The sequence below is a fragment of the Prosopis cineraria genome, unplaced genomic scaffold (assembly GCF_029017545.1).
Source record: "Prosopis cineraria cultivar Desert tree isolate PC_DT_omini unplaced genomic scaffold, ASM2901754v1 PC13, whole genome shotgun sequence".
Lineage (NCBI taxonomy): Eukaryota > Viridiplantae > Streptophyta > Magnoliopsida > Fabales > Fabaceae > Prosopis > Prosopis cineraria.
The window spans coordinates 33,420,813-33,440,067 of record NW_026555344.1 but is presented as its reverse complement, the minus strand read 5'-3'; the positions used below and the strand labels follow the sequence as shown (position 1 = coordinate 33,440,067).

General features: G+C 32.3%; 2 protein-coding genes across 2 annotated transcripts; one reads left to right on the top strand and one right to left on the bottom strand.

The window, feature by feature from the left end:
• Positions 1–707: 707 nt before the first annotated feature.
• On the bottom strand, positions 708–6,222 carry LOC129290389 (uncharacterized). Its single transcript, XM_054927146.1, has 13 exons — positions 5,909–6,222; positions 5,778–5,832; positions 5,619–5,674; positions 5,342–5,442; positions 4,986–5,055; positions 4,428–4,497; positions 3,264–3,320; positions 3,086–3,153; positions 2,907–2,987; positions 2,404–2,481; positions 2,122–2,277; positions 1,504–1,656; positions 708–899 (listed from the first exon to the last, which is right to left on the bottom strand). The coding sequence occupies exons 1-13, from the start codon at positions 6,068–6,070 to the stop codon at positions 822–824; spliced, it is 1,185 nt and encodes a 394-aa protein (XP_054783121.1). The 5' UTR covers positions 6,071–6,222; the 3' UTR covers positions 708–821.
• Positions 6,223–8,854: 2,632 nt separating this feature from the next.
• Positions 8,855–17,458, top strand: LOC129291602 (uncharacterized). Its single transcript, XM_054929059.1, has 9 exons — positions 8,855–9,128; positions 9,339–9,420; positions 11,141–11,220; positions 12,479–12,581; positions 12,676–12,832; positions 14,120–14,248; positions 15,927–16,013; positions 16,690–16,734; positions 16,966–17,458. Exons 1-9 carry the CDS (start codon positions 9,026–9,028, stop codon positions 17,104–17,106), a joined length of 927 nt encoding a protein of 308 aa, XP_054785034.1. The 5' UTR covers positions 8,855–9,025; the 3' UTR covers positions 17,107–17,458.
• Positions 17,459–19,255: the final 1,797 nt, after the last annotated feature.

The following is a 19,255-nucleotide window of genomic DNA, read 5'->3' as shown; positions in this document are numbered from 1 at the left end:
TGAGAATCTTTTGACAGAATATTTACCACTAGATTAAAGTAGTTTTAATTTAATAATATATTTATTTTCTTTAAAAAAGTTTGCGTCATTCCAATATTTATCAATATATATATACACACGAGGGAACCCTGTTTTATTTACATGATTGGTCTTCCTTTGCAATGGAGGGGAAATCAGCGTTTGTTATATGCTAATCCGGGCAAAAGGCCATCATATCATGTTCAGCAATATCAGCTCCCAAGGAATTATTCCACAGAACGCAAATCTTTAAGGCCAACTTGTTGAAACTCGGCTGCCAGGAAACTTTTCAAAACATTATTTCATGATTTGGGCCTTTTACTCAACAAGCCAAAAATTATAAAGGAAAGAAGATGAATAATTAGTCCAAGATATCATAAAAATATTAATCATAACAAGTTCAGGAATTTATGATGTAAAAATCTATCATGTTTTTCCACATGTCACAATCATTGATTTAATGTCCATAAGTGAAGAAAACTATTATCTTACTAGATAAGTAAGAAGTGACACCACTTAAGTGCTTGTATTAACTGGTAAGAGGTTGCTTTAACCTGAGCCCTTGTTAAGTCCCTTCAGCTCGACATGGGGTAAGCTTAGAATACCAGGTGTACAAGCAATAAAAAAAAAAGTAGGAAATGGAATAGTGTGGGCGTTGGATTGGGTGGGTTGGTTTGTGCATATGGCTCTACAGTGAAAACATTCAGTCCATTCTATTGAAGTGCAAACTTTATGTTGAGGCAAACCTTACACAAGTAAGAATTTGAATGTAGCGAGAGGAAATTATCAATATACAATCAAATTCAGTTCCTTTTTCTCATTATTCCATAAATAATCCGTCCTAGTTCTTCACCACAATCTTCCTGCACATGGTGTCCTCCCTGCAAAGTGCAATAAGTTAAATATACCTATTTCCCATGGGAGCAAGTTTAACTGGCAAAAGAAGGAAGATATGTAAAGTAGAAGGCTAGTTCTTCAGTATATTCACTGTTAAAGTTAAGATCACATCATCTAAAAAAGTGATGAAACCTTGGGGAACACACAAGTAGAAAAATGAGGGCGTGCACCAGAACCATGATTTTGGTAGGAGCAGATTGTGTCCTATGTGAAACTACACACACACTGAAGGAAAATGAAAGCATGCTTGGTTTCACGTTAAAAACCACCAAAATCATAATTATGGTAGAAGCGTGTAGTTTCCAACACAGAATCCACAAGAATTATTTCCCATGAAAATGAATGATATAATTGATTTTCGTGAGATAACATATTATTATGAGCAACTGTAACAAACAGATAGCCATAGAAGCTCAACTAGCTACCTTCAGGTATGGAAATAGTAATAAAATTATGTTCATGATAAATTGAGAAGAGAATACTGCTGGGAAGACATTCATTTAACAATAAGTTTATCCAAAGGCAATAAGTGAAACAAAAACATTATCCCTAGAGCAAGCATGTGCAACAGATTAGTTCAGTGTTTACCCTTGGAACTTCAATAAGCGTATGGTTAGAATCCTTGCAGAAATCTTCCACTCCATCGTAGCTCAACCAGCGGTCTCTTTGACCCCAACATATTGTTGTTCGAACTTTCCAGTTTTGATTTTGAAGTATTTTCTTCATATCCTCCACATAGGTCTGCCAAGAAAAGTGAAGCAAGAAAAATAACCACATTCGTTATTCTCCCTGGTTGTCATTTTGGATCTTTCAAGAGGAAAACAAAGAAAACGTGAGAAAAATGTCATATAAAGTAAATGACAATTTGATCATTCAATCCTTAATGAAGGAAGTATATACAGGTAGCAGCTTAAGCTACTGAGTGAAGGTTCATGATCAATTTTATTAATATCTCTTGTAAATCTGAAATATCAATCTTAGATTCAATGAATGTTTGTGTCAAACTTCATCCACATAATTACAGGTAATAACTAGACAGTTATGTCCATAAAAAGAAAATAAAACAATAGAGTTCCATGTATGATAGACCAATGCACCTTCAAATTCTCAGCAATCTCAATACCTTAGAGAAACTGTACAATGCAAACAAGAACTGCGCACAATTATTCTAATATCCTTTGAAATTGATATTTTTTAAAAAATCACCTTGAGGCTTTTCTTCATGGCCCTGCTAATTGCATTTAGTGCAAAACCTGAGGAACCAGATATGAGATAAGGTCTTCTATAGACCATCGCATCTTCTTCTTTCATTTTGTAAGGACCACAGCTAGTCAGAGGTTTATCACTGGCCCTTAAAGGATCCTAGTGAGCAATGGAGCAATACATTAATTAGAAACTTATAGGGGTTAGCCAAACTATTAATTCCAACAGATATACAATGCATTAGTGGTATATGTTTTATTAAAAGAAAACAAAAAACTTTCATACCTGAGAAAATATTTCACCTAGCAGGAAGTTGCTGAATGCAGATAATGTTGACGGAAGCTTGACATGTTTAGCTGTTAACTTATAAAATAAGAAAGGCATTGAAGCCAGTAATTATCACCACAACTTGAGAAAAAGAGGATCATAGAGGAAAAAAAAGTCACTTTATATTTCCAAATCATATTCTGCTTAAACAACAGTTATGTATATTGGATGACTAAAAACTCAAAGGCTATAATATACTTTCAAGAGTTATACACATAACATATAACAGGAAAGTATAAAGGACAATCATAATCCTAAAATCCACACTCAGAATAGAATCCTAAAAACAGTAAAAGTAGGGTAAATCAATACACTGAACAATCATGCCAAAAATCAATTTGAAAACATGAAGAAGATAGTGCTATTTTAGGAACAAACAATAAAATAAAATAAAAGTTGCATAACACTCGGGAAAAGTTTTTGCAAGAACTAATTGAGCTTGGTGTGTAAAATACACGTACAGGAGGATTAACGAGTATTAAGTTGTTGAGCTTTTCCTGATGAAAGCTTGCATACTTAACTACTACTGGTGAAAAGTAGCCCTGCGAATAAAGAAGGTTGAAGGATTTCAGATTAAATTCATATAGCAGATAATTTAAATTAACAAACCCAAAAATCTTACCAAAGAACACAAACTTACCTGAACAACAAGCGACACTTTACCAACGGCAAGTTCATTGACAAGCGAGACCAAAGATGACACATATTCTGCAAGGAAGACAAAATAAAGTTACTCTTATACCATTGCATGTCCAAGAGAAAGAAAATAAATATAAGTATTGAATATTGTTAAGGAGAACAACCACCACAGCATTTACCATCTAGGGTGTAGTCAAACCCATATCCAGGTTGAGGCTTATCAGAAAACCCAAATCCTGAAAGAGGAGAACAAATTAAGGGAAGTAAACCTAAACCTTTTAACAATAGTTTTGGCCAAAAGAAAACAAAAAAAGAAACTTTTTGGCAACAATTGAACAATTCATACATGCCACAAAATACATCTCAAACATTAAAAATGCATCTCCAGACGGCATTTCTCTTCTTAAGCAAATGACTGTTAAGGTTGAATACTTTTGACAGTATCCAATAAGATATAGTTCCTTTAATAAGTTATTAATAGCCACTTTGAAAGGTTAAACCAAATTTTGGAGCCAAATGTAGTGTCTCATGGTCACAAGGAAGTCAATTAGATGTCCTCACTAGTCACAAACATCTCCATGGTAAATGGTAAAGTTTAAATAATTCATGCCATAGGAATGAGAGCCTACTAAGGGCACTTGTAGAAATAAGGCAGCATAATTTGAGTCTGTAAGGCCACTATGCTAACTGCCACAAGAACTGCTGGAAAAAGACCAAAGTTTCCTTCCTGAAATCCTTCATCCCCTCAATAGTAATGATCCGTTCCTTTACACAGACACAATTCAGATTGTGCCATTATTTCCCCAATTTGTACCTCTTATTAGTTTTTGTGAGAAAAAGCACCACATTGCTTGTACAACCAATGTCTTTGAGCATTTGAACTGCCCCATTCTGAGAGGAAACCATCTTCAAGAACATATTTTGCAATTGATATGCTCAGTGAAAGAATTCACAATTAGGACTCCTCACTCTCCCACTAATGGTAAGAGCTCTTGGGTTTCAACAGCCACTCTTTAGTTAGACTGCTCAATTGTCTTGTCTCATAGTCTGTTGGGGTGCCTTAGTACTTCCTTATCATTCTTGTTGGTGTTGTTTTCTTTGTTACCTTCTCACCTCTTACTATGCTAGGAACCCCTTAACAACACATTTTGTGGCTTCTAACATGTACTGTCTTGACAATTTTTTTTCCGCAACTGAAAACACAATAAATAAGGAATGAAGAGATGGAAACAAAAGGACATAAGTTTCAACAGCTAGCTCCAACAATTCAAACAAAAAGATCTTACCAATTCAAACAAAGTAACAAAGTAATTTTGATAACAATTCAAACAAAAAGATCTTACCAAGCCAATCAAAAGCAATGGCATGATAGTCCTTAGCGAGTATAGGAAGGACTTTGCGATAAGAATATGCCTGTTAGTAGCATCAAATTGACATTAAAACTGTTTGTTATCAATGTGAAAAATAAGGGACAAGCTAACTCCAGGTATTCAGGTTAGCATTTGCATATCTAAGAAAGTTTGGGAAATAAAATTGATGCCAGATTGCTTTACCTAGCAACTTAAGGATTTATGTTGAAGGTTCTTTGCAAGATTTCAAGCTCTTAGATTGTTTGGTTAGAAGTTTTACGCTCAATATCCCATTCTTATATAAAATTTAAGTTTTAGCATAGTGTTGAGTCTACGTCTTGTCCCTCCTCCAACCTCAGAGGGTGGTTTGAAGTGAAACATAGCAGCTAAAAATTGAAAATTAAACTCATTCCTTGTTAAAAGCTTGAAAATAACATTATACAAAGGAAACTATAAAGGAATCAACAATGTAAAACTTCATCATACAAACTTGGCACCTAAATTCGATATGAGTTAGATCTATGTGAGGAATAGCTGACAATTACAACTCACCTGTGAAGGGAAACCATGGATTAATATCACTGGAGAGTTATCAGCATTTCCGCTTTCAACACAGAACCATCTATTGCAGCAAATCGTTTAACACAAAATATGGTTCAGTTAGTAACTTCTTAGTATCATAGATGAAAATATTTTCAGTCCTTGCCTCAAATCCTAACAATTAGAGTAAATATGTTTTATCTTTACAAATTTGTACATCTTTTTACAAACTCGTGATGATTCTAACTCCAAAAACCAAATCAACATCTAGTTTTCCAATTCCATTATTTCCATTCTCATATTTTCTTCAGCATGAATAAAAAAAATTATTGATTCATGACCATTATAAATACACAATGTCATTTTACCTGAAAAGATCACCAGTGGCTTGAGAACCGGTCCCCATTGTTAGTCCAAAGATTGGATCTTTAGCCTTTTCGCCAGTGCCCAGAATTGAATGGGCTTTCACCTTAGAAAATCATAATTTTGTTTTTCAGGCCAAAAATAAAAAGCTTCACAATATGTCTCGGGAATTTGATGTTTTAATAACTTCTCTTTCTGAATAGATCAACAATATGAGTCATCTTGAAAACTTCTACATAATTTCTGCAGTATTAAGCTCAAGATGTAATTTACAATGCCCACCATTCTCCCTTGCTTAAACCATTCATCACTTGGGGTCGGCTCGTCTGAATATTTTCCTATCCAAAGATAGCAAACTATTCTTATGTATTATTCAAAACGAAACAAATGGTATTACTGCATTTGCATTCCTAGAAACTCAAAATGGAATTTGAAAAGTACCTCCACTAAAAGAGAAGCCATCTCCGACTGAAACCGGAGCATCCAGTAGATCATCCTGAAACAGAACGACCAAACCGTCGCTTGAATGTTCTAAAGAGGCAAAAGCTAAGATGGTAATTAATCAAACATACCTCCTCGCCATCGTTGCTGCTCGATCTGCACCTCAGTTTGAGAGACTTTTTGGAAGGGCTTGAACCCACTAATCTGAAACGGAAGCGTTGAACTGATGAAGATGCTGTTGGAGAAGAAGAGTAAAGGAAAGCTGTTTGAGGTTGAATTGCTTGAACTGCCATGGTATAGCACGCAGGACTCGTGGTGGTAGTTAGAGAGCGAAGAGCGAAAAAGAGAGCGTAACGGAAAGACCGTTAGTATTTCTGATTGTAAGTCCTGAAAAATGAAAAACGCGGAGAGGAAGCGATAGGAATTTTCTGGTTCTCGCCCGCGCAAGATGAATTGCTAATGGTGAACCTAATATTATATATATATATATATATATATATGTTTATATGAAGTGGCATATTTGTTAAAATTAAATTATTCCAAAACAAAACATCAAACATCAAGAAAAATAAATAAAATCTATTCTTTTATAAAATAATTTTGATTAAAGTATACCTTTAATCTTTTGATTGTATATTATGTTTTATTTTAATGTTTTAATTTTATAAATTGAAGTGGCATATTTGTTAAAATTAAATTATTTCCATACAAAACAGCAAACATCAAGAAAAATAAATAAAATCTATTCTTTTATAAAATAATTTTAATTAAAATATATTTTTAATATTTTGATTTTATACTACTCTTTCTGTTCAAAAATATAAGGCATTTTTTAAAAAGTTGAATGTTAAAAAATGTAAGGCATTTTTAGTCTTTCGAAATGTAATCATTGCTTTTTTTAAAAAAAAGTGTCTCTATTGATAGTAACTTTATATTTATTATAGAGTGTTTAATAGAGATAAATATGAAAAGACAAGATTAGTTTAAAAGTAAATAACTACTTTATTGAGGGGTAAAATTTAGTTAAAAATATCTTACATTTTTAAACGGAGGACATATATTTTATTATGATGTTTTAATTTTATAAATTGTCTTTTAAGTTTCTTAATTCTAAGACTATTAATTTTATGACAAACAAATCCACCCAATCCTACAACCACATTACTACCAAACCATAATGTCATTTTTTACTTTTTTTTTCCCCCTCGTACACTCAATATCTTAGGCTTACCCTATGTTAAGCTAAGGGGACTCAATAGCTAACAGGGGCTCAGGTTAAGTGGAACAATCCCCCACTGGTTAATCTAGGCGCTAAGTAATGTTATTTCCTACTTTCTTAAATGTTAAAAAACTTTAATGATATTTTTTCTATTAAAAAATATAAAGTATTTTTAATCAAATCTTACTCTTCAATAAAGTAGTTACTTACTTTCAAACTAACTCTATCTTTTTATAATTATTCTTATTAAATATTCTACAATAAATATAAAGTTATTTATCAATAGAGGCACTTTAAAAAAAATAATGATTATACTTTGAAAGACTAAAAATGTCTTACATTTTTTAACATTTAACTCTTTAAAAATACCTTATATTTTTGAAAAGAGAAAGTAATATTTTCAAATGTTGGCATATTAAATTTAGTTTTTTACAATAACAATAATTGATATAAAAAAAATCATTTGAAATTAATGGTATTATGTTAAGGGATTGAAAAGATATTTTATAAAATTAAGGAATTGAATTTAAAACTTATATAAAATTAGAAGATTAAAAGTATACTTTAGTTAATAATTTTTTTAAAATTCTATTAAGAGATCAAAATTTAAAAAATTAAAATTAAAATTCTATAAATACTTTACAAAGAAGTTATTATTCATATTTTCAAATACTGCATTGTAATTTTAAATCATGTTAGCAATATTTTTTATTTTTTTAATAATTTTAATCTTTCAATGAATGCCTTTTTTTTTAAGAAAAAAATTGTACTGCTACTTTTTAATTTTTGAGTTCTTAAATAATTTTTTTTTTTCAAAAAGAAATATGAAATTGAAATCTAAACCCATCCTATTTAAAATATTAAATTTTTAAACGACACCATACTATTTAAATAAAAAATATTTGAATTATAATTTGACCATTGTTTTTTAAATAACTTTTGGTAAACGAGCTGTTTACAATGCTAACTGGGCTGACCCTTTAAACGTTGCATGTTGATTTGTGGGCTGGCGGTAAAGGCCCAATGGAGTCCACTCTTTGTTGGATTTTGATGAAAGTATTAGGGGTGTTCACCATTCCGGAAAAAAAAAAAAATAAGGATTGAATTTTGATCCCATGTCCGGTCCCGTCTTATTAGGAGTCAAGACGGGACTAGAATAAGATCAAGACGTTTCGCTGTCCTGATAAATTGGATAATATCGAAGAAATATCTGAATAATAACGTTCCTTAAAATTTTAAATTTTATAATTTATTAAGTTTAACATCAAAACAACATAAATACATAAGTCACAATAATTTAAACTCAGCTATTGAATTACATTAATCACAACTACACATTATAATAGTAAATATAAGTGATCTTTAGGCTATAAGAGTCACAATAACAGGCAGGTCAAGCACAATATTAAATCATTGTTCTTCTACTTTAGTGGAGATGTACTAAGCTAATTATTTTTTTAAAATAAAATAAGAAATATATTATAAATAAAAGTTATTAAATAGATAGATATAATAATAAATTATATTAATGTAATTAATATACTATAAAGAAAGATATCGCTATATTTACTCAATGTCATTAAAATTATTAATATAAAAAAAATTTAATTTTAAATAAGAATTGTAAGTATGAAAATTATAATTAATATAATAATAAATTATATTAATATAATTAATATATTTAAAATAAAAAATAATATATATATATATATATATAATATTTGGTATGAGATGGAACGTGTTGATAGTAATTTCATATCTTATCTCATCCAAAGCTTTTTTTATTTCATTTTATAAAGTTTTGTCCTGATTATTGATTGTTTTTAAACGGGACCGGACTCATTCCGATAATACCAAACCAAGACGGTCCAAACTCAACACCCTAGAAAGTATTCTTCAAAATATTTTCAGACCTTCAAATTATTTTCAGACCTACCCTCGTTCTTTAATCCAAGCATGGCTGGTTTGGTGCGTATCTCAGCTTCGTCGTTCGGCTATGGGGGAAGGTGGATAGAAAATTAAACCAGAAATGACCATACAGTTTCTGAAGCTTCCCTTCACCATAACCCGCGGGTTGGGTAGTGACAGAACCTTTCTTTTCTTCTCTCAATCTAAAACTCTGGAGCTCACTGGTAAGCTCTCTTTCAAATTCTATCTATTTTCACAGACACTTCAATCTGTTTTTGCCCACTTCTATTGTTTTATTTTCCACTGCGCTTCAAGTTTCTCACTTATGAATACAAGTTGCAGGGGATTCAAACCTAAAGACTTTCAAGTTCCCCTGTGTACTGAGATATATTTGCCTTCAATTTTTTTGATGTTATTCTTGGAATTTGTTTTAGTGAGATGTGTCACTGTTCAAATTCCAAGTTCCTTCCGGAGCTATGCTGCTGCAAAATCAGAAAAGCTTCAACCGATGAAGAAGTAAGCTTTTTTATTTTTGCTTTGCCATCGACTATGTCAAGTCTTTACTCTTCAGAGTCAACTATTTCAATCTCGTTTGATCTTCCATTTTTAATTGAATTGTAAGGCTGAAAGCTGGTATTGTCAGAATGCCAGACTATGTTGACGAGGATGCTTACTTTGTTATGTGATATAACATGGTGTTTGCTTGCCTATCAAATTGGTTCCGAAGCATATGAAGTATGGTGAATCTTTGTCAATTTAAAATCAATTCAGGGGGCACAGCATTAGTTGCAGGAGCTTAAGCTGCTCAATCAAATTTATAGACAAATTTCACATTTGTATTTACTTAGATATACAAAGCACACCCCCATTATAACTAAGGACAATCTCTTTTAGTCTTTTGGAATTGCTAATTTTTTTTAGCAATGATTGATATAATGCCGTATTGAGAATTTGCTTGGCTACATAAAATGCGGCAATTGCTTCATCTTTGAATATAATATGAAATCTGCATAACTGGGAATAATCTAACTACTTGTAGCTTGTTTTATTCCCTACATCACAGCAGTTTCTACCTATTTAGAGTGAGGGTGGGGTGGGGTGGGGGTAGAGGTCAAGGCTCAAATCCTCCTGATGTATCAAAAGAAGTATGATGTTTTTATTCTGTTATGCCTTTTCCCCTCCTTCACATCTAGGTCACTTATAGACCTCATGCTAGTTAATAAAGGAATTGGAGGATAGAAATGAAGTTAACTGAGGTGAATCGATACATTTGTTTGGTTTTAAAAAGGTTTGCTTGGTTCTGTTCAGTATGATTGTCGGAACTTGAAACAGAAGTTAGTTGATTTAGCTTGAAACCAGGAGCAAGCTAGTTCTTAAATGCCTCTAAAATGTAAAGCAAATCTATGAGGAAAGAAATTACCTGTACAGGTTAGGTATAGATGTCTCTTTTTAGCACGAGCTCTAATTGGAGTATAATTATAGTGATGATTCTCCTATTCTTTTGGAAGGCTGCTTCTAAGAAGGGGCATTCCGTCTTTCTTTTGTTTTCTGTCTTTATTGACTTAATAAATATACACAATCGTCCTACTGGTCAATTCTTTTCCCCCTCTATGCTTGATATTAAGGTTTTGGAAAGAAGGCCAAGGTGTGGTGGATTTATGCAAATTGTGCTCCTTATAGGATTGACCTTCCTTTTGGGATGAGATGATCCTCCTGATCTATAATTCCCTCCTTTTATAATAATAATAATAATAAAAGTACTCATCCAAAGCCAAGGGCATCTATTCTATCATGGTCCTTGATAAGATTAACATGAATGATTTTTCTTGGTGCTAAAGCTTAATGGGGCTTTGGAATGTGTATTTCACTTTAGTAGTTTAACGATGCATGAATATCAAAGAATTCATTTGTCTAACACTTCAAAGGAACAATGCTAGTTTTTGGTTTTAGAGGAGGAAGAAGTGCTAACAATTTTAGAGATGTGCAATGGTTGGATTGTATGGTTCAGTATTTGAAATCAATGTGATTAGAATGCCTTCTGTTTTGATGATTCTATTATTAACTTTTGTCCTTTCTCTATATGATAGGAATTATCTTGTACTTTCTTTTTACTTTTCTTTCTCTTCTATTAATTGGGTTTTTATTCCATCCTAAAGAAGTACATTGACTGTTCTGAAATGCTTTGTATCAAGTTGTTCATGCTTTTGAATGACATTACACTCTGTTTACCTTTTAGGAAAAGGAGGCTGGATGAGATATGTCTTGAAAGATTTCAGCAGTACAGTCGATCTTTTATCCAATCATGGATTTTACAAGGTAACCCTATAATTGATATGTCAATTTTCTGTTAAGCTGTTCACTTGATTTACAATAATCAACTAGTCAATTGAACTCAACTGGTCATGATAGTAACACTGTAAAGAGTTTGCATTTTATGAGGTTATATTAAAATATTCTAATTTTGCAGAACTCATTAAGTTAAATCATTATCATCTGTATTTTGGACAAAGATGTCAAGTTTAAGCTGGACAATTAGTCTATGGTTCTCTGTTGATTTTGCAACGCAAAGCTATTCTGCAACTATTGTGTGCCTTGTATTGACTGTTGAGATCTCTACAGTGTCATGCAATGTATGGCATCTGGTGCGTCTTTAAACATTCAAATTAGACTTGTACATTTGGCCACGTTACTTAATTGGACTAATATCTTAGCTGCCTATAGTCATCCTAGTTATTGCTATTGTATGTTAGTATACGGCAGTCCTGGGTATGCTTTAAAAATTCTGATTGTATGATAAGTTTTCTAGCCATAGTCAGACTGTCAGAGTATTGTCAATGGGCTTCCGATTTGATTCTTGAATTAATGAGAAATAAAAAAAAAGTTGAAGGTTTGCTACTATTTGGAAAGCCATATATTCCTATTTCTTGTCCTTATGTTGGACTTATTGTTTTGAATTATGCTATTTGTTGTTTTGTTTTCTTAATCTGGGTATTGTTATTAAAAATTCAAAACTAACTTGATGCTAGAGCTTTCGATGGTGTTGAAAGCTTTGGATTGTTTAACTCCACCTTGTATTGGATTTTAGCTATCTTGAATAGCAATGAAAGTAAGGTAAAAAGGACTTTAGCAGCTATTATGCATGTTGCAATATTTTTACAATTATGGTGTCATTTGGAATATCTTTTCTTTTTCAGTTATGGAAACAGAAACCATGTCCCACCTTATAGGTTCATTTGTTCACTGAATTATCTTAGGTTTTGCTGTCATTTGATTTATACATGCTTCATTGTCTATATAGCGTAGTAAGTTTTGAATTCACTACTGCCTTACAATATATTAAACTGGAGACTGCAATAGCAGCTAGTTTAAGTCTCTTTGAAACTTTAGGTTCAGCACCATTTATTTCTGTAATTTTTTGAACATTTGTCTTACTTCTTCATGCTAAATATTTATGTGAATTTATGTATGAGGAACTAGGGTTCACAGTAGATTCTCATCCACTCTTGTATACTCAGTCATTGTGATAAAATCAATTAAATCGTTAATGATTAAAACTACCAACATATGTGATTAGGCAAAGTATATGTGGATGGAAAGGTGATACATAAAGCAGGGACCCCGGTGTCTGACAAAGCTGTTGTGGAGATCAAGGCTGAAATTCCCAAATATGTATGTAGGTGAATCCTCAAACTCCATAGGTGGATGGTATGATATCTCTGCACCAATGTTGGGTGAAAATAATTTTTTTCTTGCTTACCTATGCCAATGCAGAGCTGGATATAAGTTAGAAGCTGCAATTGAGCAGCTCAGTGTTGATGTTGCTGGTAAAGTAGCTCTTGATTCTGGGTTGTCAACTGGCGGATTTACTGATTGCTTACTTCAGTATGGTGCATCCTTTGTTTATGGAGTTGACGTAGGTTATGGGCAGGTGATGTTTTCTGTGTATGTTTTCCTTCTATTTCATGACTTTCTGGTGAATGCCTGGTCTTATGGCTTCACAAGCAACAAGTCAACATAGCCACGCATCTCTAACATCTGATCAGTTTAAATAAGAACTCAAAACGATTTTGTTAGCTGCAATACTTTCTTTTTTCAGAATGAAGGACATTGTTGCTTTATATATAATGAGTACTTGATTATTTGTAAGTTTGAATTCATTAGGTGTTTAGTATACTGATGAACTCAATGAACTGGCCAACAAAAGACAGTCTTGTCAGCAGTGGACACATTTGTTTTGTATTTTAGGGAAAAGTTGAATGGAAGAGATTCTTTATGTCTTGATTTGCAGAAGTATAGTACTCTCCAATTAAATAAACTGATTGTTTATCTGTTTACATTTATTGAGTACAGCATAAACTTTCAGAATTTGACTTTTAAGCCCTTGTACGTTTTGGAATCAAGAAGTTAGGTGTTTCAAATTTGACTATTCAGACTATTAGTGAAAAAAGCTCTTTGGAACTGCTAGGGTGAGTTTTGCGTGTTCTTGTACTTTGGATTAATTTCTCTTGATTCTGTTTTAAGGGCTGGGTGCAAAAAAAAAAAAAAAAAAAAACCAAAGCTGTGGCACCATACAGTTTATGGGATTTGATGGTTTGTCTTGATGAAGAGAATGTCTAGATCTTCTGATGCATATATTTGTGTTTCAATATGTTATGGGGTAGAATCATGCATATGTCTTCTCATTGGTAATTTGTAAAGACATTGGACAGCTATTTTATGCAGACTAGTTTCATAGGGCTTTTGTTATTTTATGCTGTGTTCTGTGATCTTATTTTTATTTATGGTTTGAGTATATATTTTGCTCCGACATTTTCTAGTTTCTTCTCTCCTCTTTCTAATACAAGTCCCCTTATACCAAAAAATGAAATAAAATAAAATAAAATAAAAAAGAAAAGAAAGGAAGAAAGAAAGAAATTAGAAGTTCAGCAAGCAACATGGTTTTCTAATTTTATCTGCTTTGGAGTTCCATTTGACTACCCCATGCGTACTTGTGTTCTTTCAATAACCATTTACTCAATTTCACTACGTTGATGCATATTAATTAATACTTGTGATTCTCTATTCAGAGTGATTATTTCCTTTTTTTTTTTTTGGGTGGCTGACAAATTTTGTTTAGGTGAATGAATTTCTACAATTATTTCCTTTTCATTGCTTTGATGCATATTAATTGATATTTGTGATTATATTCATGGTATTTTTTTTTTTCATTTTTTAGGTAGCTGACAAAATTCGTCTAGATGAGCGAGTTTCTGTGATAGAAAGGACAAATCTAAGATATCTTTCAGAACTCCCCCAAAAGGTTGATTTGGTGACGTTAGACCTTTCATTCATATCTATTCTCTTGGTAAGGAGTTAAATAAGAGAAAAGCCAAACTACTACTATATCTAGTTTTCCTTGTCCGCTATCCTATATCTGCAAAAATTCCTCTACTAAAAGAAATTGTGACTACAAAATGCGCATTGTTTCTAAAACTCTGGAAGTCTTGGATTTTTTTGCTTCGGGAAACTTGCTATTTTATAGGGTCTTGGGACCATGCCCCCCCCCCCACTCCCTTTATTGTTCAATTGGTAGCTTACAGATGAAAAAGTAGACATCACAGTCATCCAGTCACGTAATTGACCATTTCCCCCCTTCTAATATTGCATAATTTGTTCACAGTAAAGATTCAGTTTCTATAATATAACATATTATTTTAAAAACTGCTTAATTTTATGATTGGAGGACTCTGGAATGTTGTTTGGGATGCCTATTTTTTCATCTATAAGCTTTACTTGGAAAAAAAAAAAAGAAAAAAAGGGGCCATTAGAGGAGGAGCATAGTCTCATCATATTGTGAATGAGTTTTTTTTTTTTTTTGGGGGGGGGGGCTTTTAAACAGTATAGGAAACTACAATGAGCCCTTGATGTTGATGGCGTGTATTGCACAATGGAGCCGATGTATAACACACTGCATCAAGTGCTGCAACATTAAGTGTGGGGCGCATGATTATATAAGCTGAAAATAATGAAAAGATAGAGAAAAAAAATGCTTAGATGTGTTTGAGGACACAAACACTTTAAGCATAAATGCTCAAAACATTCAAATTTTACCGTCCAGTCTAGTGACATCTCTAATAGAAATTATTCTTCAATTCCCAAGTCCATCACAAATTTACAATTTGTAAGCCAGTCATCAAAGCAGTTCACGTTAAGTTATTGAGTGTTGATTAATTCTATAATATACCTTGTGTCCTATCCTCAAATTAATTATGAGGGCCAAACAAAATGATAACCTGAGCTGAGAGACAACGTGTGTACAGAACAATGAGGGGAGGTTTTATGAGGTAAAGAATCAGTAACTCAAAAGAAGACGGCAGAATTCAGATAGTCAGAAAGGGAACTATTAAAAGAAGGGAAAAAAATAATGAGAATTTATTAAAGAGGAAGAATAGGGGAAGGAATAGTCAGAATGGCTGAAGAAGCTGAAATGAAAATTTGCTGTGATTTGTGAGAGCTGGAGCAAGAGAATGGGATGAAACTCGGCCCAGCTAAGTGACTGATACTGGAACAAATAAATAAAAAAGAGAGAAACCTTTTAAATCCTCAACTGTTTCTTGTGGCCTTGCCCAATTGTCGTTGCTGTTCTGCAACAAGCTACAGTACACACCATAATTTGTCAGTAACAAATAACTGAAATTCTTGGATGTACTCGATACACCCCGTCATCCATGTTCCATCCAATAAAATTACACCAATTCAATCAAATAAAATCTTTTATGTCATTATTTTTAATGACTTTATTTTTATAATAGAATACCTATTTAATTTCTTGTCTTTTCTTTTTCTACTACTATTAATATCAGAATCAATTTCAAAATAATATTATCTGAGTGTCATATTTTTATTTGATGAATCATAAATGATGTGGTGTATCGGATCCATTCAAGAATTTCTCCAAACAACTATGCTTTGCTGTTATCTTCTATTAAGTGTGTTTAGGGTCCTTATTCTTCCAATGGTTGGTTAAATTATTCTTTGGACAGGTCATGCCTGCTGTGGTTAATGTCATGAAGGAAGATGCGGCATTGATAACTTTAGTTAAACCGCAATTTGAAGCTCACAGATCACAAGTAAGATACCCAAGTTCATGCTATATATAATGTAAATATTAGTCAAGCCAATGCTTTCTTCTATAATGAAAAGCCATTTGATCACATTGAAGGAAGGGGGAGAAAACTTACAAAGATCAGGTATCAAAAGAGAAAATTGTATCGCCCATGCTAATTTTTCGATCCCAATTGGTCTTTCTGCCCTAATCAATCAATTTTGTTTCTAGCCAATTCATTTATCTATTCCATTGCAATTAATCATTTGTAGTTTAACTAGTAGTCTCGAGTTGAGTACTGAATATGCAACTTTGTTAAATACTCATTGGGAAAGTTTTTTCGCCAATATGGTCCTTTCCAACTTGGCCCATGAATAATGGTAATTGTATCAAAATAAAAAGACAACTATATTATTCCTGGATGATGGAAACAAAGCAAATAGCCATATTTATACCAATCCTTAAGGCTATTTTTGTCCACTTCTTTGAGCTGGGAATTAAGCATGTCATTAATGCTTGATGGGGTTATAAGGTTACAAGCATCACAGTATTAGGTGGTTATGGATTTTTATTATGACACAATAATATATGGGAGCCATGGAGATGGTAGGGGTTAAAGAGATGTGGAGTTATTGAGATGAAGCATTCAATTCCATTTCATCAGTGTTATTTCTAAATTTGGAATATCTCTTTCTGTACAGGTAGGAAGAGGGGGGATAGTGAAAGATCCTGCTGTCCATCAAGAGGTATGTATTTTTGGCTATCTGATTAATTAAAAGGAGATTACGACTAAATTCTGTGGAACCTGACCATGCACAATTCTTTATCCCAATTATAATGCATTTCATTCCACTTTTTTCATTCTATTTAATATCGATGGTCCTGAGAAAACACAAACCATAGCAAAATAAACATTGACTTGCACTTGCAAATACTGGAACTGGAAGATATGAAGCTGATTGAAATTTGTAACGCAGGTTCTTGAGAAGATTATAAAGGGCGTAGAGATGCTTGGTTTCTGCAGTAAAGGTTGGATAGAGTCCCCTCTCAAAGGTGCTGAGGGTAATACAGAATTCCTTGTTCACTTTGTCAGATCATCCCCCAATGAAGTTTCATAAGATGAAAAGATGTGGACTTTATGCTTAGATTCAACCTCAGGCAGATTTTAGCGAGAATTACAATTAGGTCCAAATAAGAAAATTAATTATCTCTTCAATCTATTTATGAGTTGAACTTCTATATTTACATGTTAAACATCAATATTTACAAGTGAACGAGACTTGTAAATAAATTTTTTTTTTTATTAGGGACCTATATGTGATTCTCCCAAGATTTTACCAATTTTGGAAGATTTGGTTTGAGGGAGAGGAGATTTATGTTCTTTGTACAGTGATCATTTTTTCTCCTTATACTTAGGTTCAACTTGTTCGATGGAATCATATAATACGATGTATGATTATTCCACCTCAATGGTAGAATCTTTTTAGTCCATGGCATAACATGCTTATAAATAAACATATCACGGTTGATTTCTTAGGGTTCATATTCACTTTATTAGGTCTGTTTTTCTTCTTTTTTGGGGTGATAAGCAACAGTTATTGCAAAGCTTAAACAATTCCATGTGCTACTATAATAGGTGGGCCATTGATCCAAATCAACTTGCTTTGATCCGCAAGTCTTTAAAATCTACTGCGGTGGGGATACGAGCCAGGTAGGCTTATATGAGTTGTCTTGTAAGGGTTGCACTTTTCGTTTTTGCCTTTTGGCCTCTTCTTAATATAATGCGCGAAAACTGTACAAAGAGACAAACAAGTCAAGTCATATTAAAACTCAAGATTTTTTAATCCTAGTAGATCATTAACAATCATGGGATATAAATTATCGTTGAATACTTAATTTTTCATAAGCCCCTGATTATTTTCATTGTAGTTTTTGAGAGGGGATTGATCTAGGCATTGTTGTTAAACTCTTTAAGTTTATTATTCATATGTTTTTAACTTATAAAATTATGTTAGTTTATTCATAAATTTGGACAAGATATAAATTTAATTAAACTTATTATTTGATTTTGAGTTTATCATTTTTATATTTTTATTTTATAAAATCATGTTAGCTAGCTTATAAGCTTGAACTATTTTTTATTCAATTAAAGTTTTCTATTTTTTGTTGTAGAACTCCTCTTCTTGTTTTTTTTTTATTCAACCAAACTTTTGTATTTTTGGTTGGTAGAATTTTTCTATTTTTTTGTATTCAACTAAACTTTTCAACTCTTGCATTATTCTAGTTATAAAATATTGTCACTTTGGAATTTCAATTATTATCTAATTATTATATTTTTATACCCTTTGAAAATATTAAGTACACAATTATAAAAGCATAATCATTCATTGGCTTTCACCATGCATTACCACCAATGCAAGCAGCGAAACCATGTGCCCAAACAGACGGCTAATTAATGGGTAATGACATTGTGGCCTTGTAATTATATTTTTTGTATTCATCAAAGACTGAATACTTAAAAATAAAATAAAGAAAACTTAAATAGATGACATCACAACTTCTGGGTCAACCTCTCGAAAATGGAAAGGGCAATACTATTTTTACCAAGTTACTAACGAGTACTAACACCGCTCACCATGTTTCTAAAAAAGTTAAGAAAATATTAAAGGAGAAAACATAAGTAAAATAACATTATTTTTTCCCATTTAGATAACAAGAAAAAATATAAAATAAAGAAAAGTAAAGAAAAAAATAGGTAGGATTATTCTAAAGAAAAGAAAAGGAGACATAATGCATGTGGCTATTGTTGTTGTTGTTTTTGTTATAAAATTCATGATTACTTTTTCTTCATTTCATGCAAGCATAAACATAAGAAAATAAAACATTTTCCTACTTCTTTCCCTCCATTTTTTTCTCGTTATTTTTGTTCGTGTGGCTTTTGTCTCGTTATCAAATCCAAATAAAAAATAAATGATAATACAGCTTAAAAATCCTAATAATACAACTTCATCCCTCAACATTTTTTATTTCCTTTGAGTAGTGTTTTGAAACTTGACCCAGATCAAACAATCCAACCACTACTTGTCGATCAAAACAGCCTAGTTTAACCAATTGGGCCAATCTAGTATTTGAATTGGGTTGACCTAGCTGGTTTTAAGAGAACTAGATTTAACCCAAAAATTAGAGAGGATTAACCTAGTTTAAAGCTAAAAAAATAAAAAAAAACAAAAAGAAAATTTATGCTAAGTCACTCAAATTCATGATTTC